The following is a 26,539-nucleotide window of genomic DNA, read 5'->3' on the forward strand; positions in this document are numbered from 1 at the left end:
GAAATTAACTCATGTGGGCCTGTAATGTATTGCAAACCCTTCAGTGTAAAACCATTAGTTTCATTTATAGGGAAGAGAGGTTGTTTGCAACATAACACCATCTGGCCAAATCTTCTCTAGTGTCTTTGTGTATCTTTCAGTTCAGGTTAAATTAAAACCAAAAATGTGTTATGTAAAAACTACAGGGACAGTGTTCTTTTAAGTTCAACTATTCTACTGTCTTAAGATACTCTTTTCAGAGATGAAGTCATTGGCTGGCTTATAGAAAAGGAATTCTGTAAATACTTGTGATACTTGTAAATAACCTGTAAAACAAGGGTGGAAAACCCTGGTTCTGGATGACTGGTGATTCTGCAGTTGACTTTGTAGTTTTTTTTAATCAGCTGGACCTGGGGAGCTGGGTGATTTTGGTAAATTAAGCCAATAATAAACGGATTCAGGCTGATTCATCTAAATTGCAAACCTGTATACACACTAGGGACTGGGGACTTCTGCTGTAGACTCCGCCTGGTGATAGCTGTCTTGCTGTGTGAACAACAGAAGTAGAGAAAATATCTTTAATACATGTTCATAAAACACATGGCTTAACTGATAAGAAATCTATTTGTTGCTTATGTTATGTGAAAGGAATATCGCTGATATTTTGTTTTGCAGATTGACTCTTGAGTTTTTAAAGATCTGGATTCCGGCTCAGAGACACAAGCTCCTTTTTATTCCTGTACTGTACGTGGGCTGATTCACGCTCAGTAAGATTAACTTAACCTTTTGGGTCACTGTCGATTGAACGGCTGAGTGAGGATTTAGAGCTTTAGCGTTTCTGCACCTTTGTCACGGCTGTAATCCCAGATGCACAGTGATCCTTACCTCCCTGTTTCACAAGCATGCCGTCAAAATGTACCATCAGCGTAGGCTTGACCTTTTTCAAGCTAAAATGTCGCCTTTGACAAGCTTTTTCATTCAGTCTGCTTGCAGGTTTAAAAGCCTGTTTGAACAGCTGTCAAAAAAGGACACCAGGTCTCAAGGATCCACCCTTTCCTCCCTAACAACAGGTGCAAATGCAGTCACAGTATGAGTCAATACAGGGCCAGAGCTCCTCTTATATTGAAAGCAAGTAAGCATTAGATCCATCTATGCCACTCAGGAACATAACCTAAATGACACAATTATTTATTTCTCCAGCTTAGAAAGTGACACATAAAGCAGTAATCACTTCATTGAATAAGACTGCATTGTACTCTGCTGATAAATAATGAAAGTAACGCGATAAGGCTACCTATTCTGCATATTGCCATAATCTGCTCTATAGACAAATTATTTCTCAAATGAATTCAAAATGAGGACAACAGGTTCAAAGTGAAATCCCATGCACTGCCCTGGAGAGATCATCCACACAAGGAACGTGGCATGGAATGATTTAGTGCCCAGTCCATCCATCTCCTCTCCGTTTTATCTTGTGACTTCTGATGTCGGCTCCCGTCTGCCGAGGGCTAGCTTGACGTCATGAAATCAGCCTGATCTGAGCCCTGTTCTTTGCCATTTTAAGCTCTCAAAATCTTGCGAATTAACCCATTAAGTCAGCCACGGTCGTTACTGTCGAAGAGGTCAGTTAGGGTTGGGGTTTAACTTATTAGTCATAAGGCATTGTACATACAGTAGCATGAAGGGGAACAGAAACCATACTGCCAACAAGGTTACATGGGACCAAACATGGTACTCTATACTTGGGACAAGATATTGTTGGATTTTTTAATCTTAAAAGTTTGAAAAGAACTATTAGCTGTGGCAGGTGGTCTGTTGTTGGCTGTCAGAACCTTTAAAGAATAAATTCTGCATCTTTTCCATTTTCCATTCAGTTCCTGACAGGTGGAAAAAAAAATATCTAGAATGTTTTCTGTGTGAGCGATACTACGGCAACAAAGAACCCGCCTCACACTGTCTACTGACAGGACTGTACATTATCTTCTGAGCTTTATTTGGCAAAACCTACTTTGATTTTCATCTAAAAAACAATATTTTCTTTTTCTTTAAGGATTGACCCTGCTCTGCAACAGCAAAGAATGATAAACAGTGCCAGGACTGTGCCGTTTGAAAATGTCTTTACTGTCTGTTGAAAGTCGCATGGCCCGGGTTTTCTTTTATAGTGCAAGCCTGGTAGGTTTTCATTCTGGTGGACAAAAACTATCACACCATTGTCCTCTTTATTTAGCATTTATTCACTCCCACAGCCAACAAACTGTGCCGCAGGACAAAGGTCCTGATTGGCGTTCACTGAGGCCAGGATGCTGCGAAACAGTGTGACAACAGACTAGAAGGAGCAGAGGTATTCCTCTGGAAAAGCAAGACAGCGATCTAATTGACTAGCCCTCTGCAAACGAAATTCAGTTCTCATTTCATGTGATAAAGTATGTAAAGAATATGAAAGGAATTTTATGGCATTGTTATTATTTCGATGTCATCAGCTAATGTCTAATAGGTTCTCAGCAAAATTTATTTTTAAAAATCAGATATAATGCTTGTGTTTACTTTTTTTGTGATTTGATTTTTTACGTCCTGTATATATTATACAATTAAAAAGCGTTGGTTTTTCCATGAATATGTATGGAGATAAATATTTCCCGAATTACACAACATCAGGACAGTGAAGTGTGTTTTCAGATGTGGGAATTTTAACCTGTGGACTGGTTAAAACATTAAGAAGAACCGTCTCGCTAGATATTCTATGTCATTTGCATTTAATCGTCTCTACAAACGGTTGCATGTGTAGCACTTCCCAGCTTGTGTAGTTTATCTACTCAGGTCTGTTCTTGGCCTACAGTACGCAGGGCAAGTGCAGAGTGGTGGCTGAACGTTGACACATCACACATTGAAGCTCATCGCGCCGGGGTTGAGTCTGTGGATGCTCGGAGATAAGCGGGAATACGGGACTGCTTTCCACAGATGCTAGTGCAGACTTCAACTCTGACACAAAGTGACATGTTCCCAGGCACCCTGTGACACAGCCATTTCTCCGTGGGCTTGTTCTCTCTTCGTCTTTGACCTGTGTATAGACTCATTTAGACTTCAGCAGAAAGATGCTTAGAAACATAAGCAAATCAATAGCAGGTGCATAATTGAGCCAGAGGTGAAAATGACAAATTATCATTAAAAAATCCTAACAAAAATAAACTCCTAATAAAAAAAATAAAAAAGTTCATACCAACTCACCTAGATTCACCTAGAAGTAAAAGAACTGCACCTTTATTGATACAAAGTTAAATTAAGACAAAAGTAATACATAACCTTATAACCTGTTGAGACCTGATTTTATCAGCTTAACAACAGAACAGATGTGTTATTTCTGTGAGTTTGCCATTAGATTAACTGTACCCTCAGACATTTGTTACAGTTACAGTCTTTAAGTGTCCTTGGCTCTTAAGTAGTGATGTCAAGCAGTTCAGCACTTAACAATGAGATTAGGCCGAATGACATTCTTTTGAAGGCCAGAGGGAAAAAACATTCTAATCCTTGTGGGTTGTTTGATGCCTTTGGCCTGTTAGCATGCAGTTCATTGCATTTGTCAAGTGGCAGATGGCCATGCAGTTACCTTGCTTTGATGGACAGTTTGCATATATTTACATGTTTCAGTATCTGGACTTTGGAGAGATAAAGGAATTTGCTTAGCTATTACAGTCTATAAAAAAGTATGGCCTCCTAGTATATTTACATAATAGCCTACACATCTCGGGAAGATGAACAAACATCTGAGCAAGTGACTAATTGTGGAAATTAATTGAGCCATAATTATACCCACGGGGTGTTTCTTGTGCACTCTTAGTCTCCTGTTAAATGTTACAAATAATAAATATTCAAACAAACAATTAAATTATAATTACTCTCTAAAATTACTACAGAACACAGCAAGTACTGTCACAAGATAAAAACCCAGTAAAAGGCTATTAGTAAGTTCACAGTATCGTCTGTTCAGCTGGATGGCCCTTTTGTACAATACTGTCTGGCACTGCTTGGTTATGCTGTGGTTCAGTATACAATCAATATTTTTAGCAAAAACAAGCTCTTTGTTTACTTTCAAAACAGCAGGATTCAGAAGGTACTGGTATGTTTTCTTACACATTGTTTCTGATTTGGTGTTGGTTACTTTTGTGAGCTGAATGGAATATATAGTAGAATATGAAAGAAGTCTTTGTGTACTGTCACAGTGACTCACTGTACTCATCAAAGAGTTCAGAATAATAGCATTGTGTTGAAGCATATTGTGGGTCTCTCATCAAAATAAGTTTTTTTTTAAAAGAGGAAAGAGACTAAAAATTAGCTTTTTTGTAACATCACACTGGATTAAATTACATTGACAATTTGAAAATTCTGATTTTCTACTGGTACAATATCTGTTTTGAACTATACTATTTGTTGTAAATGATCAACATTAAGGCAATATCTCTCCTCGTCATTTATATGATTGATAATTGTTTGGTCTAATGAATGTCTTTAAATAGGGTGCAATTTAACCATCCCAGAACAAAACATTGCCAGCATCTTGTGCCCAAAATCAAATTTGAGAGTGAATGGTGAAGAGCCTTTTTTTTCACATCACTTTTCAAAATTAAAGTAAGCAAGTCAGTAGTCATTTATTCAAACACTATCAATGCCTCCAAACTGACAGTGCTGCGGTATTAAGTATGACAATGATCATGGTCACCTGAGAGGAGAGCAGCATCCTCAGTCAAACAAGTTACCTGTGAAACTTTTCAAAACACTCCCACCGTACAGATCGGAGAGCTCTGATTTTCTGTAGGGTTATTCTTATGTGTGAGAATGCCTTTCGCACAGGGCGACCGAACGCTTGGACCGTACTCCTTTGAAATACACTTTTCTCACATCTCTGAAGCTTCTTTTCCAATCCCAGCATAAAGAGATGGAGAATAACAGCAAAAGACCCCTAATAAAAGGTCTTAGTACTGCTGAAATGATAATCCTTTGTGCTTATGCAAAGAGGCTTTGTGAAGCCCGCTTCATCCTGTCCTCAATAATGAATATACAGTGCTTGGAGAACAGGATGTAAAAATAGCACGCAGCAGATGACCAGGTTTTTTGGTAACCAGCTGTATGGGCTGTGGGGCTGTGGCCTGGGAGTCAAAAACCCCTCGCAGCTGTGCACAACTGTAATAACAAAACCTCTAGACAACTGGCCATTAGCCTGTGAACTTTCTTAAAAGCCACTGTCACTAATTTTTATTGAAAGCCTGTGATCTGGGTTTATTGACCAATAACTAAACCTCCCCATGAAGAGGAAAACTATAGGATCATTCTGACTGCTGCTGTCGTAGGTAGATTGCTGCAAAAAGACTTGTTATGGATGGAATTCATCATTTGGACGTCCCTTCCATTGTTTTGCACGCGTGCAGAAGTACGATTCGTTTTTAAGCTGCTGCTGCTGGTTGGCGGCAGATTAAACGTTGAAACAGGCCAGTTTGACATCAGATGTTACCACCCCCACCCCCTCCTCGAAAACTGCAAAAGCATTGTCCATCGTTAAGTCCATTATTGCTTGAAATGCCGCAGACCCCTGTTCATGTGTGTTCACTGTTAAAGTCTAGTGTTAGCTTCTATGTGTATATTCAGACATTTGCCAAGCCAAAAAGAAATAATAGGATTGAAGCTGTTTAACTCATCATCATCCTTACGCAAGAAGCAAAGGGGCAGACACAGACATGAGTGATATAGAAGGCTTTCTGAAGAAAAAAGGCTTTAAGTCTGGATGTGAAAGCGCTCAGAGAAGGTGACTCTCTGATATCCTTGGGGACAGAAATCCAGAGAAGGCCCAGTCACCCATAGTATGTAGACGAAACTGGGGGACAAACAAGAGACCAGAGTCAGACCAACTAAGGTTGCAAGGTGGGGAGTAGGAAGGTAATAGGTGAGACAGGTACTGAGGTGTTAAGCCATGTAGAGTCTGTTAGGTGAGCATGAAGATTTTGAAGTCAACTCGGAACCTGACAGGAAACCAGTGCAAGGTCTCCAGGACAGGAGTAATGGATCTGGTCAGGATTCTGTCTGCCGAATTCTGGAATACTGAAGTTTGTTTAGTGTGGATTTAGAAACCCCAGTCATTAGGACATTGTATTAATCAATTCTAGAGAAGACGAATGTGTTGACCGGGTTTTCAGCTAGTCACAAACAACATAGGACATAGTCTGATGATATTTCTGAGATGGAAGAATGATGGTTTTTACAATATTTTGCACATGTTGTGTTAAGTGTCAAGCCTGTCAAATATCACCCCCAAGTTCTTCAGTTTAGATTGAAATTTCATCCACACATAGGTCTCTGCATGGGCTTTACATAGTTGATGGGAGCTGCCGAGAAGCATGACTTCAGTCTTGTCGCAGTTTAAACGAAGGAAATTTTGACTCATCCAGGATTTTACAGAATGTTAGAGATGCAGAGCGCAGAGACAGCCACTTTAGTGTCAGGTTTAGTTTGGCTGTAGATCTGGGTATTATCTGTATAGAAATGGTAATTCAGACCATGTGATCTCAATAGCTCACCAGTGTTTTGAAGTCATGTTGTCATGATAGGAGAGGGCTGAACTCTGTACTCGACTGTTTTGACTCTTGTGTGGAGTGAATGTTGAGTATTATGGAAAGCTTTATATGTTTATTAGGAGTGCACAATCCTGATTGCAAATGACAAATGTATGGTTTATCAAACTTACTGTATAAGCAAATAACCTGAAAAAAGTGAGTCAGCGAAGCCAGTCAGGCAGACGTCTGTGTCCTTGAGACTCACTCCAAGCTTGCCTGGTCTTTCTCCCCAGTAATGTCTTATTCGTGTCTTCACTGTCTTCGCAGATAGCTGTCTGCACTCATGCTTCGGTTTGCTAAGAGATAACATTCCCTGGCATGAAAACTTACAAGTGCGCTTGCAGCCTCTCTAACTGAAGAACAATAAAAACACTCTGTTCGCTCCCCTGTGGGGGTATTGAAGTACCGTTTGTCAGTCTCCAATAGGGCTAGTCTTTCCCCTGTCTCTTCTCTGTGCCTCCTTTTTAAACAGCTGGAGCGTATCTGAGGAATATTCTCTGCATGTTGCATCTCTTCATGTTGGAAATCAAGCATGTTATATCTGTGCCTGCATAAATTGTGAAACAGCATGCAGAAAAGATACTGAGCTATTCTGGCCCATGTTTAAAACCTAACATTGTAGACTGTGCACATTTTATGACTGTGGACCACATTCAGAAGCAAATGCAAAAACTTATTTCCTCAGGGAAAATAAATCAATGTAGTGGTTAAAAAATAACAAGACAAAACTGTGTGTGCAGTAAGAACTAGTTTTAAGCTAGTTTGGCTTAGGTTCTTAACCATCCCAGAATTATCTTACTCCTCTTTTTTTTGTTTTGCACTTGGGACAAGTTCTTTCTTCTTCAGTATGAAAATGTTACTGTGGCAGGGAAAGAAGATTCAATGAATGGCTTTTGTTTGCCATGTTTTTTTTATTAAAAAAAGGAGCTGAGGAGTGTCAAGCCAATTGTATACTCCCACGAAAATGGCTACTTTTGGTTGTGTGCAACAGAGTGTCCTTTGGTCTTGCAGATTCGTACAGTATGGGGTTATTACAAGAGGTCAGCCCGTGGGCCTGACATTCCTTGTGCGTCTTGGCCAGAAAAGGAGAGGAACCCGGAACAAGGAGCCTGTTGAAGGGGACATTGTTTTTTACTTGAAGTGGACCATGTGACGTCCAATAGAGACCTATACTTGTGTCTCAGAATAAACTCCTACAACCTTCCACATTAAACCGTGATGCCTTGAAACACAGAAAATATGCAAAGCAATACACAATGCACAGGATGGAGCAGACAAAAATACGACATCATGTTTCAGCCTTGTGCCGATACCATACAATGCTCACGTGGAGGGATAACACTTACTGTCTATCTGCCAAAGATTTGCTAGATTAAAATGAATGGGTACAATCTTGATTTATTTTTTAAGCTTGTAGACATAAAGAGACGAGTTGATTCTGAGTCTACTGATTCTCAGACTGACTGAACTGGGTGTTAAAACATACAACAGAATCAACTATAGACCCTCATTTGGAAACTACATGTGTACCTGATATATGTCAATCAACAGTAACAGTTCTTCTGTCTGCAGTGTTTAACACCAGATTATACTGTCATGATTTTTTCATCAGCCATATCTGTGTCTGCAAATTGCAGTTCTTTTCTTTTTTTTAATGTCATGATAAAGAACATCTGGGCTCTGTTATATAAGTGTTACAAAAAACATTTCTGACAGAAGAACCTCCAGAATTGCAAATATGTCTAATGCACTCTCAATCATTAAGCATCATCGCTAGATACCATGTGTTCACATTACACCTAAGGCATCATTTTCAGCACAGCTAATAGGGTAAAACCACATTAGAGTGAATCAGGGTGCTGACAGTTCAGTCAACTTATAGGTGAAAATGAATTCACCTTCTGTAGAGAATGAGCACATTTACAAGCATTCCCCTCTGTCTGTGGAATTACCAATTTGAAATTTTAAAATTGAAACAGTGGCATAGAACTGAATACTGATACTTTTGGAGCCGCCCTGTCAATGCTGTGCAAACCTAATTTCATAGACTCTGTTGGTCAGAAGTTTTCTTTAAAAATTATCATAGGAATGCTTTTTTGAATTGAAGAATGTGATTTAGCTGTGCAGATGCATGCAACTGAGGAGTAACTCTGTTCGTCTCAATAGTTTCAAGCTTAAGAAAGATCACACATAATTTGCACAACTGATACAAGCTTATATAAGATCTTTATATCCAGCCATGTAGAAACCCTGTGTTAGTAATCAGAAGTCTTCAGTTCTAGAGAAGCTGGAGCATGAGGAATTTGGCATTTACTGTATCTGGAGTGTGCGTGCAGTGGAAGTTACTTAAAGAGAAAAGGAAAACCTTCTCATGGAAATTGTTATTACACAGAGCCTCAGTCAGTTCACGGATGTCCTGACAGTATCAGAGTACTGCCTTGTTTGGATGGCAAAAAAAAAAACCTCCTTTTCATGGAACAAAAATGTCCTAAAAATCCATTCTGTTGTTCCTGTTTTTTTTTAAGCTTTGGAAGAGTATTACATTGAGATTAACACACACACACACACACACACACACACACACAAAAACAAACAGTTACACTTTACCAAGAAAGAAAGTGGAAGATTAGAACTTTAGACAGATTGCCAGATTTCACACAGCTGCAGTTGCTGAGCAGATCGAGGGTAGAAAATAGAGGCTATGTAGGTCAGCAAGCACCTGCACTGTTCCAGGGCTCAATTATCCCATGGACAGCTTCAGTCCTCCCAGTCTTCAAATCACACAGGAGATGGCTGCTGGCAAAGAGCGCCAGAGCAAGCTCAGACGTCTTGTCCTCTTAAATTAAACGGCAGAACACGCTGTGATCAGGAACAGCTGAACGGTTGCTGTGTTGCGCGCTAGGTGCAGGAAATGACAGGGAAGCAAAGGTGGAATGAGGCAGGATACTGAACAGTGGAGGAGAAAAATGATGGAGAGACTCTTGGCCACATGCAAAGCATTTCTCACTCCCCCCCCCCAAAAAAAAAAACAAATGGTTTCCTTGCTATGCAAACAAAAGATGCTCCAGATTCCATAAATTGCAGCTGCTGCTGTGAAGACATTGAGCAGGACCTAATTATATCGAGAATTTATTGTGCAGTAGAGACACTAGATTATATGTGAGAGACTCCCCCCCAGTCTCACGTACTGTATTGTGTAATGCAATCTTCAGATGAAAATAAATCCTGTTCCTCACCTATGTATCACTTTGGCTGGCCAGTGTGGCCTCTACATCGTTAAAGAATGGGTCTTAAGATGTGATTTATGATGACTGAAGATTTTCACGCCATCCTGGAGCGATACGATTTTTTCCAGGACAGTCTTTACAACCTTTTAACTGATTGTCATGCTCATTTAAAGTGCAGTGTTGCACTAACGCTATTTGAGCGGACAGCGGGGATCAGACAGCTATTCTGCTGCCCTTTTGTGTTTTTCTCTTTCACACAAGGGAAAGAAGTTGCTGCGTCAATACAGAAGAAAGGAAACTTTGGGGAAAAAAGCATTCTTAAATCAATGGAAAAAGACACAAACAGTGAATATGTAGAAAGGGACTTCACATTGTAACTTACTTCCAATATATAAACTAAAATATAGAGTGAAGACACCACTCTTAAACCAGGATTTAGAAATGGACTAGTTTAATTTGCTGGCGAAAAATGAATAAATGAAACAAATTAATCAGATTAGACATGAAAAGGGAAAGGCTTTAAGTTCTAGTTTTCTTTATAAAGATTTTTTTTCCTAAAGTGAGAATTTAGTTTCAAATAACCAGGCTATGTTGCAGCCCTTCTTAAATTACACTGCAAGTAATGGTCACAAGTCACTGAAAAACATGTAGACACTTTTGTGAGTAAAACAGGATGGCTGCCTTTGTACGCAAGACAGGTGAACACATTACCAAAAAGTTTGTACAATTATTTTCCTGTTTTTAGAACAAAATATGAGTTACAGTAATAAGTACTGTGCCAAATATGTTAATAAGACATTCTGCAATATGTGTGACATAAGTTTAGACTTTGTGAACTGAATAATAATCCTAAAAGATGAAATTATCTTCTTAATGCATGCATAAAAATATGTATAAAGAAGCCATAAAATGTAAAGTGAAAATTATTACAGTATCTTATATAAATATATAATATTAATGTATTCTTAATGTTTATAAAATACTAATATGGTAACAAGGAGAAGACAAGTCTTAGATTTATCTATTTATCTAAGCATTAAAAAGGTATCACTTACATAATTTCACTTTATTTTCTTTATACAGAGACATGGTTGCCATTTCTAAACCAAAGTTGGGGCTAAATACTGTTCTATTAATACTGTACTGTACTAGTGTATAAGCAATATTTTCTATACCTGTATGTGTTTGACACATCTGTAGGCTTTCCTTTGTTTCAGGAAATGTCTAAATGCTTCCTCAGTGTAAAGGAAAGGTGGTAGATTGGTCCTTGGGGAGCAGAAGCTCTGTCAGACGTTTTTGTAACAGTTCCTTGTTCTGCCTGGTTTAATTTTTATTTATACGCTTCACTTTATGTAGTTGGGTAAGAAAGCTAACAGGAACGTTGCTTGTTTCAGCTGTGAACCTGTCAACAAGCCGGCCAGAAGTAGCTGAGACAGTGCACACCCATCTAGGTGTTATCTTAGCTCTGAGGGTCAAAATATAATAAGAGTGTCAAGAGTTTCAGCATTCCATGAGCCCTGATCTGCTTCTCTGTTGTGAATGCCTGCTTAATGTAACAGATGTGATGCCTGTTAATATACTAGTAGACATTGCAAGAATGAACTCCAAACCAGGCAAAGTTTTAATTGAAGTTCAGACATTGATGTGAGGTTCCTAAGTGGACTCCACGTATGCAGTAGCTGAGGACATTGATGGACCCAAACTGCCAACCTTTATATACGATATTATTACAGCACTGGTAATTATCATTCCAATTGTATATGGCAAATCGTTCATGAAGAGCTAGATTATAACAGTAGGTTATCAACCCTCATCCTCACAAGACAACCTTCTAGGAGGTATAATATCTTTTTGGAGTTTTTTTAAGCCTGACCCATACAACTACTGCTTGAGTCCGCTTAATTTTGTTTGGAACATCAATATAATCTGCAGAGGAGTCTAATTAACCTTCCTAATTAGTGAATTATTAGAGAATGATTAGAATCATCCATATTATTAATCATCACTGCTTTCATTTTCATCCAATACATTGCTAACACTCAGCAGAAATCTCATGGATGTCCTCTGCTTCATCCTTGGTTTTGTCTTGGTTTTGTCTTTGATTTCCTGTGTCTCCGATGTGCCTTCAGAAACATCACTGTCCAGGTCCAGAGCAGAACCTTGAGATCCTCCTGGGCTTGTGCCCTCATCTAGGTCTCTCTGATTGGCTCCCTTTCACCAAAAGACCTGCCCTTGACAGGAAACGCACGCTTAAATATGTTTGTGTTACAGTAGGCAGTGAATCTAAATGGGCTCACTTCTTGTAGATTTGGGGATTAAAGAGCATGAAGTGAAGACTAATCACCAGCTGTGCAAAACACTGGCAATGCTTTATTTGAATGTTGCTGCATAAAGGCTTCATTAGCTCTTTCACAGCTCCTACATAAAATGTTATCATCACATGCATAATACTTTACAGTGCGACACGCGCAACGGACATAACGTGTGCATAATTGTGTGCATAAAGACATTTTCTTAGCGCTTGGTACGATGAGAGGCTAAAACCAAGTTGCTAAGACCTTTCACAAAACTATGTCACTTTCAGGTCAATAGATTACTACCAAGCATTTAGATTTAATACCTAAGGTGTGTTATACTGTGAGACCCTTTCTCTGAAGACCACAATGCTTTTGTGAGTGCTTGGGATCCGGGAGGATTTTATTCCTGTTCGGTGTTGTTCGTTGATGATGCTGAGAAAAGGGCACAGTTAAGCAAGTTTGTCAGATAAAAGCACTTCCTCCTGGCCGGAGGTAGGCAGGCATTTTCATTTCCAAGTGGATCTTGTCTTTCTAAACTTTCTGATTCGATGGATCAGACGGAAGGTGAAAGCATTTCAAGCCCATGCACTGTAGTATTCTTTTACATGAAAATTGTTTAAATCTTTAAAATCTTCAAAAGCCAAGTCTGAGAGATTACAATGTGTTACAACAAATTTATTTTTTAAACCCTGGAGGTTTAAAATGTTAAAGTCTTTACCTTATTAAAAAAAGGAGTGTTTAGTGACTGCATAATCTGATCCGAAACCTGGCAGTTATTCATACTGTGGTATTATGAGGTCCCAATAAATGCAACTTGGGTTTTTCAGGATATACAACAATATTCCTTTTCTTCATCTGATATGTAGCTTCAGAAATTATGGGAGATTTACAGTACCAGCCTAATTCATAGCCTTGTCATTTCCTTTGATTAATATCTTCAAAAGTCAGAGCTACTTTTGTTTTTGTTTTTTATATCCTGTCAATTGTACGAAATAGAACAGATCTTCAGAGATATGGCCAACATATAGAAAAATGCTCAGTTAAGAATTTAAAAAAAATAAAGTTATCTGTTGTATCAAGGGGCCATTAAAGATTCAGAGGACTGAAAGTTACAGAGTGCAATGCCTTTACATCCCATTCTAAAAAAGGAAAGAGAAGTTGGTGCTCTGAATAAAATTTTTATGATTGCTTAATGAAGGCTTGAATAACAAAACAAGTGTATAATCTTAACGTTTCTTAGTGTTTAAGTGTCATACTGAATCGAGATTTAGGAAGATACTGTACCTCCAAAAAAAAAACAAACACAAAGTTTGAAGAACAGCTTCTTTTTTTGGAAGAAAGAAATATTGAAATGCAAGATAGAGATGAAAAGAGATTATTTTATAATAAATCCATCAGGTATCTCTCTGTTGAACTGTTTTTGATTTTTTACAGCTGTGTTGTAAATCTATAAACTACTTGTAAAATCTTAAACCAAACCATATACAGTATATTGACCAATAGGACATACAGTATAGGACAATAACCCAGGATATAGCTACAGACCAAAAGCATGTAAACATCTTCCTCAGCATCTCTTCCACTGCATTAAAGGTTATCAAAGCCACATCTGCAAGAAGCAGGTCACAGAAAGACCTCAAAAGAGAATGGACAGAGGGATTTCTTATTTAAACAGAGCTGTCTGTTCCTGTATAGACTGAAGCTAATGTGAGACTATGACAGACCTGCGTTACATAAGAAGAACAAGACAAATTCACAAAATTCATATTAATTTAGTTCTTTTTCTGTTGATGCAGCTATTAAGGGCAACACAAAGTGATATGCAAGCACACTTAGGCTGTGTAAGCACAGTTAGTGACAACCGGAGATGGGCTTATACGCTCAGGTGTTTCTTGGGTGAATTTAAGGCTTCATATAAATATATTTTGGCTCAGTACAGCTCTTAGCTCCTGTTTTGCCAATTTGACAAAGATGCTTTTCAGTCTGAGAAAATGTGTAAAGTATTTAAAATCTGTATGTGTATGGCTTAAAACACTGTCAAAAAAGTAAGCCTTCTCAAGAGGTGCTCTGAACTCACGTGAGGGTTCATGTTATAAAAGACGCATCATTTTGAGAAACCTGAGTGCACCACTTGTTATGAAAGATGGCAGTCCAAGGCCACAAAACCTTTCTTGTGTAGTTCTTGGATTTGGTGACTATATCCTTAAGTGTGCACTTAAAGTTGGTACAAAGTCACAGTAACAAAAACCAAACGTATGAATAAGCATATTAAACTCACTTCAGAGCTCTGAACAAGTTTGTCTGATTTACATCATTATAAATTGGGAGAATAATACACGCATTGTAAAATTCAAAATACTATGAAAGAAAGCAATCCTCAGATGCACAAAAGCTCCAGAAGAAGCTCCCTTGTTTTTTATTTTCTTCTGGAAAACAGAAGATGGTTTTCACGTGTAATAGTATTGAATTACTACAAACATTGCTCTGGGCAAACCACATGTTACAGCACTAAAGTTGCTGAGCACCTCATCTTTATTATGATAAATCCATCCATTTTCTAACCGCTTGATCCATTTCAGGGTCACGGACGAGCCAGAGCCTGTCCTGGCAAGCAACAGGCTCAAAGCGGGACAAATCCTGGATCAGACACCAGTCCATCACAAGACAGACACACATTTAAAAACACTGGGACAGGGTGGTTGGTAACATCCACCTGGGGCCACTAGAGGGTGCACACATTTTCTAAATCTTATTAGGGCTTCTAAAGATTCTGTTCTGATTGAACTGCTGATTGCCTTGAGACACAGCTGATGAGTGACATTTCTGACGAGCTGATGAGCTTGTCCCTAAACCTAGGTCCTCAATTCTTCCACTAACCCTAAATTACCCTCATGATGTGTATTCAGAGATTCATACACTATTTGGCCTCTTGGCTGGCAGCCATGTACTGTACTGAAAATCACGAATGTAGCATTTACAAATTTGCAAAAGGAACAAGTGCAGGTTTATTCCAGGCTGAAAAGAGAAGAAAAGCACAATGTTTCGGCTGTGGAGCCTTCTTCGGGTGTCCAGGCTCCACAGCCGAAACGTTGTGTTTCTGTTCTTCTCATTTTTAGCAAGGAATAAACCTGTACTTGTTCCTTTGCAGCCTACACCTGCTGACGCAGCTGCCTGCTTGAACTGTTTAATAATTTGGAAGAGTTTTCTCGAAATAATCTAAAATGTAGGCAGTGCTGAACAGCTTTCATTTTATTAGAATGCAGAGATCTTTAAAAAATCTTTCTCATTTAAAGGAGAAACCATTTCCCCTCAAGGGAATTACAAATCAGCTGGAAGACAAACACCAAGAGAAGTCTGAATCATGATCTCTATATCCTTTTTGAGTGCTGAGTTTGTGCACGACTTCATGATGCCTTACCCTGTTTTAAGCTTTTCAATTTCTCTGTGTCTTGCAGGCTGCAGCATGGTACTTGCAGTGACACTGAAAAGTGCCAATGAGAACCCTGTGGTTAAAGAGTTTGACCGTAAGTGCGCAGATGTGGCCGTCTGCTTGATAAGCCGAGAAGTCGTCCATCAGAACAACAGAACACGTGGTTATAAGCAAGTGGAGGCCCCATCTTACACCCATCTTTGTTTCTCATACGTAACTTGTTGATCTCATAGTCTCACCCAGCTGGTTCCTAAAGGTTCTCAGAGAATCTGCTTCAGATGTGTTCCTGGGCAGCTGGTTTCTGTGCAGTGTTGTATAATCCTAGCATCGATTTCTTTGATTTGATTACAACAGGGCACTGGCGTCTCCTCAGCCTGTATCTCAGCTCCAGTGCACAATATAAGGACACTGGGTCCATAGAAACATCCTTTTCAGAAGTCATATCCTCAAGATCAGTGCTTCCCATTTTGTAATATGAATGTACATTCTGCCTGTATGTAATATGATATACACTGAAATTCATGTGCCACTGTATTTACCTGCCCAGTTCTAAAGAACTGATTTATACCTATAGATATAATATTAAATTCCTTTACTTATCACAACCACCGAGTGATTTATATGTATTTGGTCATTTTCCGGACTTTGGCTTTCTAAATGATTAAAAATCTTATAAATCGTATGAACCCTTCTAAGGGTTATAAATGTAACCCTGCACCTGTTACTCTGGAGGCAAACTGCACTTCTTCAAAGGACAATAGGACGTGACTTTGCAGCTTCCAGTGCACACAGGCAAACAATATATTTATAGGCTTGACAAATATACATGCTCAACTAAGAAAAAAATTGAAAATAACAGAATACCAATCTGTACACCTGCCGTAACTAGACGGAGTATAGATGGTGCTGAGTTTTTTGCTTCGGTTTTCTAACATTTACTTGCCTGCGGAATAGACAATCGATTCAAAGCCACGTCCTATGATGCATTTTGTCAGGAAGCACAAGTGTGGTTTGCCAGCATAATGCTAGGCTCATGTTTGCATTTTTCCTTTTGTGTACAGTGAAACCTTCTTTAGTTTAACACTAGTTTTAATACTTGATGTTCAGTCCTCATTTGAGCTTATAATTTAAGGATTTGATTGATAGAAACCTTATTTGTTTTGTGACACCCCTAATGCCTCTAGTGCTTGTCTTCACCATATTTCTGATATATTCATTAACATAAACAGTTTAGATCTTAAATCATTAAGGAACATTACACATTTACTGCCACATCATTATGATTCTGTAGAATGTAATTTACCAGACAAATTCTGAATTCCAAAAAATTCTGGTTCCTTTCAATGAGAGCACCCATATAAAAACTAAACTTTCAGGCAGCATTTTTAAATACTGTCTTAAAACCCACCTTGATACTTTAGGTTTTAATTTTGTTCATTCGCCTTTTATTTTGTGCATACCCATCTCTTAAGTTTGATTATTTTATTCTACAGTGGCTGACGTGCCAAGAAAGACAGAATGTAAATAAAGCTTATTATTGTTAGAGCTAGATGAGAATCTGCAAACACGGATTGAAGCAACTTTCTTCTTTCACTTTCTCAGGGGCTGAGCTGTCCTGCTTGATACACTCAATTTCCACTGCAAATCCCAGAATTGAATGGAAAAAGATCCACAGTGAGGGACCCAGCTACGTTTATTTTGAAAACAAAATTTCAGGTCAGTACATCAGAAGAATAAGACAGTAGTACTTGTGTTTAGATGTGCAGTGATATCTCAAGACTCACACATTGTAGAATCGCAGAACAATTTCTCTGAACATGAAAGAACAAGCTTTGCTGCAGACTGTATAGAATCAGAATTCAGTACTCATATAATTTCAACACAGTCTTTTAAATTCCATTAAAGGTGAACAGTTCAGGGAATATTTTACTGAATTTAAAGAGTGATCACCATTTTTCCCACGCAGATGAAGAGGAAGAAATGTGCAGACACATAAAAACTTCAACTAAGAGGCGTTTTTCAGCAAACACATACAGGTGCACTGTAGCCATTAAACATAGTTGTGTATTTGCTTTTTCAAGGTTAAATGCTGCTTTTATCCACGAAGGTCACGATAAAGTGAAATCCAAAGGCTTGTAATGTGTGTTTATTTTTCAGGAGATCTGGAAAACAGGGCCTTTTTGTTAAAACCAGCAACTTTAGTGATAACCAATGCAACCCGGTCAGACACTGCAAAATACCGATGTGAAGTGACAGCTGCCAATGATCAGAAATCGTTTGATGAAATTTTAATCAATCTTGTAGTACAAGGTAAGATACTTTACATTAAAAAAAAGCTATTAGTTTTCTATTTCATGTACGATTTCAAATAGCTTTTGAAAGATTTGTGAAATTCGGTAAGAAATCTATGTTACTTTCCAGTCTGGTAAATTCTTTTAAACTCTCCCAGCCTCTGCCTGTATATTAAAATTTCATGTTACATACCTCTGTATCTATGTAAGGACTCTCAGTATTCTATGTTTCATGGTCATGTAGAAATTGAAAAAGCGATGCAGGCGAACTGAACATTCAAGATTTTATTGCATTTCAAATGAGTATTGTTTCAGTTGTGTCACTTGTAGAGTACATAGAGTAGGAAAAGACAGAAAGCAAAATGCTCAGAATATTAAGCAAAATTAGGAACTGGCAAACAATTACTTGGGGTGTTGCTCTTCTTACATGTACAGTGCATATACAAGAATAATAAATGTCCAAAAACAAAGCCGGAGAAAGCCCGCCACACTCTGGTCAACACTAGAATTACAAGAACTTAACTGTATAATCAGAGGGTGCCAAACTCGAGCAGTCGCTGATAAAAACAAATGTGACTGTGAGATTAATACTTCAATCCATTAGCTTATTTCTGTAAAGTTTATTATAATTGCATAGCCTTTGATACATTCAAAGCCAGTACTCCCAGTTTTCCTTTCTGCTCTAATAACAAGATGCATGGACCAAATCCTGAAGTGGATCTTGGGGCTGTTCTACCAGGAATCACTATAGTTTCTGTCCAGTTGGAGCTGTGTTAATGTTCTCCACCTGTGATGCTGTAAGTTGAAACCGTGTAAAGCATCATGCCAGTTCCTGGCGTGTACTCATGATCTGGTCTAGCCATTTACTGTGCGAGGGCGTGTCTTGGCTAAAAATGGAAGACCTCTGAAAGCGCATCCAGGATTGATGAGATGACTAAAGATGGAAAGGCAAAGCGCTGGACAACACGCCCTGGCATGACACCGTGTTTGCGTGGCTGGTTCAGAGGGGTTCGCTCTGTCTTATGCAAGTCCTCTGTCATGCCCCTTCCTGGCCTATTTTAGCTGGAACGCTGGGCAGAGTTCCTGGAAGAACGTCGCTAACACAATGTTGGAAGGCCGGTCTCCGATGAGCTCATTCTGCACTGAGCCTTGCTTAAATTTACGGCTGTCTTTTTTATTCTGTGTGTGTGTGTGCCGACCGCAGTGAAGCCTGTAGCACCCACCTGTACCGTGCCCAAGTCTGTGCCCGTGGGGAAGTCGGCTGAGCTGAAGTGTTCTGAAAGCGAGGGATATCCGCGACCTCAGTACCAGTGGTTCCGCAACAGGGAGGAAATTCCCGAAGACCCCAAGAGCAGCCCCCGATACGTCAACTCCTCATACACCCTGAACTTAGGAAGCGGAACTCTGGTAAAGTTACAGCACAGTGTGGCAGGAGTAAAAGCCCACAGCTGAGGCCCACTGAACCAGCTCAAGGGAATGGAAGCCCAGCTGTGGAGATATTCCTGACTTTCCTTTTTCCCGCAGTGATGAATTTGCAACCAGGTCACAGCCCTAGCCTTTGTGTTCCTTTAGAAACCAGACTGATTAAGGGCATTTGTGTGCTCTCTCTGCTTTCTAGTTGGCCGCATCTTAGTTATTTCAAAAAGCTACAGCGAGATGTCCTGGAGAAACACTAGCTCTGCATGCTCAGAAAGCAGTTTGTATAGTGAAACTGGAAAACTTCACTCTATGCAGTGATTACAAAACTTCTGTACACCATAAGAAGCATAAATTGCAATCAGGTTCATTCATGTTAATGGGTATTTAGTTTTGTTTCATTACCTTAAAACTGGTACTGTGCAAGAAAGAGATTTATTCATGTTTCATCTCCACTCGCTGTCTTACTGCACTATTGTGTTCGGCATTGTGGGTGAATTGGTATTGTTGTTTTTTTCAGAAATTCAGTGCTGTAAGGAAGGAGGATGCAGGGGAGTATTTCTGCAGAGCCAAGAACCAAGCAGGAGAGGCACAGTGTGGCCCACAGATGATGGAAGTCTGTAAGTCTTAAACTACGGAACTAGCTAAGTCAGTGGACTGTATTGGCAATGGATGGCAAACACAAACTCAAAAGCATGTATTCTGAACCGTTGCAAAGAAAGGTTTTAAAATAGTACAGCAAGCTTTGTCTAGTACTCTGAATTCATAAGGAAAGCCTTAGATATCTCTAACATTTCCCCTGACTGGTCTCTGGTCTCTGGTAGATCAAGTTCACCTCAGTCAGGAGTTTCACAGCATGATAGACATACCATTGTAAATTGCAGGTAAGTTAAAAACATTTAAAGACTTGTTTAGCCTTCTTAATCTAAAGATCACAAAAAAAAGCTTGACGAAGCAATATTAGAATGAATTTAACTCAAAACATGAACCCAAAACGGAGTTTCTCTTGTGGTTTTACATTGATTTCTTGATGCTGTAAATCTACTACTTAGGCAGTTGGCCAATACAAAGAAGGAGGTGACGAATCATTTTCTTTTGGTATTGTGTTGATTTTGTGTTCTCAGGGTTCATTGTTGGTTGTGATTTCATCAAAAAACAAACACCCCGTTGATCCATTTAGAACATTCGGAAGCATATCCTTAGTCCAACAGTGAGGGTGGACATTTATTTTACACAACGTTCCCAGAATACCGACATTTAGTGACAAAACTTAGGATTCTGTCGTAAACCTTTGCACTGCTGAAACAATTGTTTTTACAAACACTGTTCTTAAAAACTGATGCAGATCCAGACAAATCCTCAAAACTGTACATTACAGTTCATCACAATTAATTAACCTGTGTTAGCAAACTCTTTCGCCTATCAAATGTTATTTATAAAGCACCAGGCAGTGAAAATGTGTAAAATAAGCAGACACGAGTTAATTCATTTTGTTGAAACGTGGCTGTAGGCGTCAGTTTTGAGAATCAAATTAAAACAAAAAGAAAAGCCTCATAAACAAAGCATTCGGTCGCATCCAGCAGCACATGACTGGGTTTGTGTGCGTTTAACAGGTCACCTGTTGGTGTCCTACGTTAAAAACTGGAAATAAAAATATTAGGCAGGTGGCACCTTACCAGTTCTTTTCTTCCCTGCATTTATTTATCTGTTTCAGAAGATGACAACCTACTGTACAACTCTGAATAATGTTTTACTGGATATAAAGTAAAGAGTCAGTGCTCACATGGAATGATTCTTTAATGCGTCATACGTTTCTCTGCCTCTTCTTTTCCCAGATGACTTAAACATCACAGGGATCATCCTGGGAGTACTGGTGGTAGTGGTGGTTCTTGTGTGCATAACAGTAGGCATCTGTTGCGCATATAAAAGAGGTTACTTAGTCAGCAAGAAGCAGACAGGAAACAAGTAAGTGTTTCCAACAGTATTTCAAGATAAATTGGCTTTAGCCTCTTCAAGCCAACAGCAATGATGCATATGTGTGTCGTATTTGCAAGGTGTTTTTAAGGTGACAACCTGTGTTTATATTAAGCTTAACAGAAGCTCTCCTTGTTGGTGCTTTTATCATCTAAAATAGTCGAATAAAAGCAATTGATTTTCTCAGATAAGATTCAACTAATGAATTCCTTTTTCTTTCAGCTATAAAACACCTGCAAAAGGTGATGGGGTGGATTATGTCAGAACAGATGAAGAGGTAAAACAAAAAAAATAATCCTTGCAGTTGAACCTAAAACAAATTCTAAGCCCTGATAAGATAAAGTATAACATCTGACAAAGGTTTTTGGTTTTAGCTATGAGGTGAGGACTGAGGCGTTCTGAATAAAACTATTCAAAACCAGCTGAGAACCACGCGAAACCACTGAACATTAGCAGCAGTGAACAAAGTCCTTTTTGTACCAGTGGTTCTCTGTTGCTAAGCAGTTCCAGTAGGCTGCAGCAGACGGTGACAGCCAGAAAGGCGAGGGACATGCTCGTACGTTTGACACAGTCCCGTGTCTTGTGTCGAGTGCCTGTAGCGATCTCTGAGGGGTGCGTATGAAGAGGCAAACGTTTCAGGCAAGAAGCCAGAAAGGAGATGAGGAGGTGAAGCAGAACAATGTACTGTAGCTGCTGTGTGTGAAACGGGGGGATATACAAAATACAGTGTTCTTTAAGACAACGAAATCAATAGTGAAGGATAAGTTGTGTTCTGAAGCCACACTCTCACCTTTCTCTGTCCTGCACGTCCCATTCAGGGAGACTTCCGGCACAAATCGTCCTTCGTCATTTGATGTCGCTGCGGTGAGAAGGAAGAAGAAACGCTCAGATAGGCAAATACCTCCTCTGATGAACGTCTTGGCTTGGGAGGCAATGAACAAACTGCCTGGAGAGGACCCTTCTACAAGAGGCACGTCTGCAGCGAAAAGACTTGACTTTGCCAAAGGTGACAACAGTTCTCACACAGCAGATTAACAGCAAACCAACCTTGTTTTTCGCATTCACTGTAACAGCCAGCCTCAGCAATGAGCACTTGCCATTATTTTTTTCCGTTAAATCTGAAAGCCTCAGCAAAACCAGATACATGCTTTGTCATCATTTTTTGTAGTTGCAGCACATGTAGAGGAAATATAGGATGTTGTTGAAGCATGGCTCATTTCAGTGGCCCTGTTATCGCGTGTTGTGCGAGATGAAGCTCAGATTTGTGGTTGTTTCAAGCCAAGAGAATGGTGCCGTGCTTCAGGAAGTCAATGCTGTTTCCTTCCAATTTTGCGGGTCAGCTTTTAGTCTATTAGAACAGCTTTGGACTTAGTCAACATGGCGTTTCTACCGAAAACACCCTTCTCAAAACCAATTGTTGTCATTTCTACAGTATAATGTACCATTTTTTTGTACCAACAAATTTTGTCAAACTATTTTTGATGGAATATATTTTGAAATGCCTATAGATAAAGGTTTACTTTTTTAATATTTGTAAAATACTAACATTGAAGCCGATATTTTTGTTTTTGTTAAATTTTACTTGTTTGGTTTTAACAAATGTAGTTAACATTTATAACCACACAGTATTCTACACACTAGTAAAGTGCATTAGAGTTAGACTGTATGGAAGTAATTATAACTAGGTGGATGTTCTTTATTAAAAAATGCTGCAGCATATCAAGGTATTGTTTGTTTTTGAACAACTGTCTTACACTATTTTTAAACTGCTGGGATTTAAATAATGTTAATATGAAGGACTAGTAAGAAGTGTAATTTTGTAGATAGTCTTATGGACAGTAGAATTTATAAGGCACCAGTTCTACGCTGGTGAACACTGCCAAGGAGTGCAGTATACTCTTAATTTCAAGTGACCTTCTATGCTTTTTTTCTGTAAATATTGAATATACAGGCCCAAGTTGGCTTTTATTTTTAGTTTTAAGTTAAAGATGATATTTCAGTATTAAGAACACATCCAAAAACCTGAGCAGAATAATAAAATTTTGTTTTTTTTTTATCGTGCACGTTAATAAGTATTTTACTGGGTGTATATATACAGTGTGTAAGAAGCTATGAGGATGGCATGATAGTGATTAATAGCAGCAACAGTTTAGCACAAAGGCAAGTCACAATGAGCTGGCATGTAAAGGATTAGCCAATGGAGTTTTTGACAACAGACTGACTGTCCACATTATGACAGATTAACCCTTTGGAGACATTTTCCCTTACACATTGTGGGAGGTTTCAACTCGAGAACACGGCTTGTGGTTTGTGGAAAAGGGTGTCCTGTATTGGATAAAATTGGAAGCCAAAAAAATAATTGAAGTCTTAGCTGTGCTGCTCTGCATGCATTACTGCAGAACTAGGCTCTTTAACAGTAAAATGAGTCGTTGTTTCAGAACAGGGTGGATTTAATATGTTTTGCAAAAAATAGGATTTCATTTGGTGGCTTGGATTTTAGGGGGTTCCAATGTCACTGTGGTTTTCCAGATTTTGTACAGCATTAGAAATGATTCACAAATAACACGAACATATAAGATTCCATGCCTGAAAGAGTTAAAAAAAAACTTAGGTATTCACAATCAGTAGTTCCTTGTGATTTGCCTTAGCTGAGTGCATTGTGTGGCATGCAAGAACTTTAAAATGTATTTCACACTTAGATTTGGACTTTTGATTTTTACATTTCATTTAGTTGTTCTAAAAAACACCTTTCTTTCTTAATGCATTTTTTGTTCTTTTGTCATCGAGGAAATACAAGGGGCAGAAAAAAAGGCTTTTCAATATCTGTAAATTGCAAGGAATGAAAACGTTTCGTTCTTACCATTTTAAAGACTACCTTTTGTAAAACTGCCTTTTCCATTGTATACCCAATTACTTTGTTCTGAAGTTACTTTCATAAGCATTATACTGTATTATAGCTGAAGTAATGTTTTGTATACACTGTAGCAGTGGATGTTCTGGACAAAGTATAGTTGTAGAATTCACTCATTCCTCTCAAAGTGCCTTTCATTGCTCCAGATTCACATTTAATTGAAACAAATTCATGTTTGAGGAAGATATCTAGTTAATTAAAGTGGAGATTGATGTTTTCAATAAGGCGCTATAGAAGTATACTTTCCAATCATCTCTAAAGCTTAGGAGACATTATATAAATTAATGGGGCACTAACTAACTGTGCTTTCATTTGTACTTACTGTACTGTATGTCAAGGTTACTGACTTTATTGTAAAATGCATTTTAAAAAGTCCAGAATACAGATTTGATAGAGCTCATGAAGAAATATGGAACGTCGCCTTGGGAATAAAGCCAAAATCTTTACCACAAAATTCAGTTAAGCTCATAATAAGGTTAGGTTTTTGAGAGGAATGACCACTTAAAATTCAGACATTTCCACTAAATAGCCAAGCAGTGACCATAATGTTGTGCTGGAGAAATCGTCACTTTATATTCCTTGCTACCCACAAAAGGTGCAACATATCTCATGGCCATTTTTGTAAATAATTCACTTTTCCATCATTTTTACAGAATTTAATAAATTGTACTCATTTTTCCATGGAGGAAAGATACATTTTTATGACATACTAGTGCCTAACGTACTGTAGTTTAAACTTTTGTTGAAACTGACATTGAACACATTTTAAATCAGAGAGTAAAGCTCTATTTCATTTATATGAAGTTAATTAAACAAAAACAAGTTTAGATTTCACTGAAAACAAAATAAAATGAACCGGGCCTGTTCATTATTCAATATGTTGCTACTCCAGTGCTGTAGTTCATTTTCTAACAGCACAAACAAAATATTCTTCATCACTTCAGTCTCAGAAGTTAGAATCAAGATGCTTTGTTGAGTACCAGACTTTAGACCACTTTTACTGGTATTATTAAAGCTGTGCAACAAAATATTGATAAATCAAAACCAAGAACATAAATCAGCAATATGGAGAGTTTTATGATGGAATACGTGAAATAGAACTATTGATAGTCTCCCAGTAATTTGCTACTCTTATTTTGGTACTTATTGTTTTTGGAAAGTGGTGGCATTGTGTGATACATAACTAATACGTGACTAAGTTTTCACACTCATTGTGATGCCAAATTCATTGTATGTTTGTTCCATTTCCGAAACAGTTATTGTACCACAAAAATCAATAGAAAAGTACTGTCAAGTGTTCTGTGAATTTCAAGCTATGTGCATATCCTTAAGCTGAAGTGGTTAAGGCAAGCAGAATTCACTATTACGATAGGAATATCTGTGAATTTCTCACACTGAAAACTGGGATTTTGAGTCCCACTTGGTGAAGCATTTGGCATGGCAATCATTTCAATACCTTATTAGGTTTGGTCGAAGTTTTCAATCCATTTTTTACTGAAAGAATGAAGCAAAATTCTGAATACGTGTGGATAACAGAACTGTGGAAAACATTCAAAAAAGGTGAAGTAATAAGATAAACATTTTATAATCCAAAGCCCAACCACCTTAAAGGTATATATAATGGATATCAATGGGCATTTTTACAAGTGCTTTCAGAATAATAGGACCCATTACCCATTAAAGCTGTGCAACAAAATATTGATAAATCAAAACCAAGAACATAAATCAGCAATATGGAGTTTTATGATGGAATACATGAAATAGAACTATTGATAGACATTTGATTGACATATTGATTGACATTTAAATGCTACACAGCCCGATATACAACAATAATGTAAGATGGCAATACTGGATGTTCCTGTTGCAGATGATGTGGGTACATTCATCATTTTTGTTGTTCCTAAAGGTTAAACGGTTTAATGTTATAAAAAGATATTTGAACAGCACTGGCATTACAGTTCCTGGATTTTTTTTTGGAAGTTGTCTGGTTGCAATTGCAAACCCTTGTACAAAATTAACAGTGCAAATTCCAAAACTGTAGGTTTTGTGATTAATAAACTTCTCACTTCTAAAAATGATGTGTTATGTGTTTATTCATTCGTCTGGTGATAAAGTAATACACTGAAAACAATTGCGATACTTTCTATAGCAGACATCCATACAGATAGAGCTATGATACAGATAAAATGTGTGATTCTTGTACAGCTCATAAGCAGGTTTGAAATGACATAATCCAAAAAGCATGCATAAATAACAACTTACCAGAAAGGCCCCAATCCACTTCAGGATTTGGTCCATGCGTCTTGTTATTGGAGCAGAAAGGAAAACTTGGAGTACTACTGGCTTTGAATGTGTCAGAGGCTACACAATAGCTCCAAGTAACTGTTGGTCAGTTCCTAAATTTGCTTAATA

At 38.3% G+C, this 26,539-nt stretch overlaps 1 protein-coding gene across 1 annotated transcript in view; it reads left to right on the forward strand.

Moving 5' to 3' along the window:
* The window catches only part of LOC148816841 (junctional adhesion molecule 3B-like), a 54,873-nt gene extending 28,671 nt beyond the window's left edge, over window positions 1-26,202 (forward strand). The window contains exons 2-9 of the mRNA XM_088939435.1: window positions 15,558-15,626; window positions 17,135-17,248; window positions 17,690-17,842; window positions 19,028-19,230; window positions 19,760-19,859; window positions 21,075-21,204; window positions 21,436-21,490; window positions 22,032-26,202. Coding sequence (XP_088795561.1) covers window positions 15,558-15,626; window positions 17,135-17,248; window positions 17,690-17,842; window positions 19,028-19,230; window positions 19,760-19,859; window positions 21,075-21,204; window positions 21,436-21,490; window positions 22,032-22,067 — 860 coding nt within the window. The 3' untranslated portion in view covers window positions 22,068-26,202. The remainder of the gene's footprint in view (window positions 1-15,557; window positions 15,627-17,134; window positions 17,249-17,689; window positions 17,843-19,027; window positions 19,231-19,759; window positions 19,860-21,074; window positions 21,205-21,435; window positions 21,491-22,031) is intronic.
* Window positions 26,203-26,539: the final 337 nt, after the last annotated feature.

Source organism: Atractosteus spatula, chromosome 22 (assembly GCF_055471065.1).
Source record: "Atractosteus spatula isolate fAtrSpa1 chromosome 22, fAtrSpa1.hap1, whole genome shotgun sequence".
In the NCBI taxonomy this organism is placed as follows: domain Eukaryota; kingdom Metazoa; phylum Chordata; class Actinopteri; order Semionotiformes; family Lepisosteidae; genus Atractosteus; species Atractosteus spatula.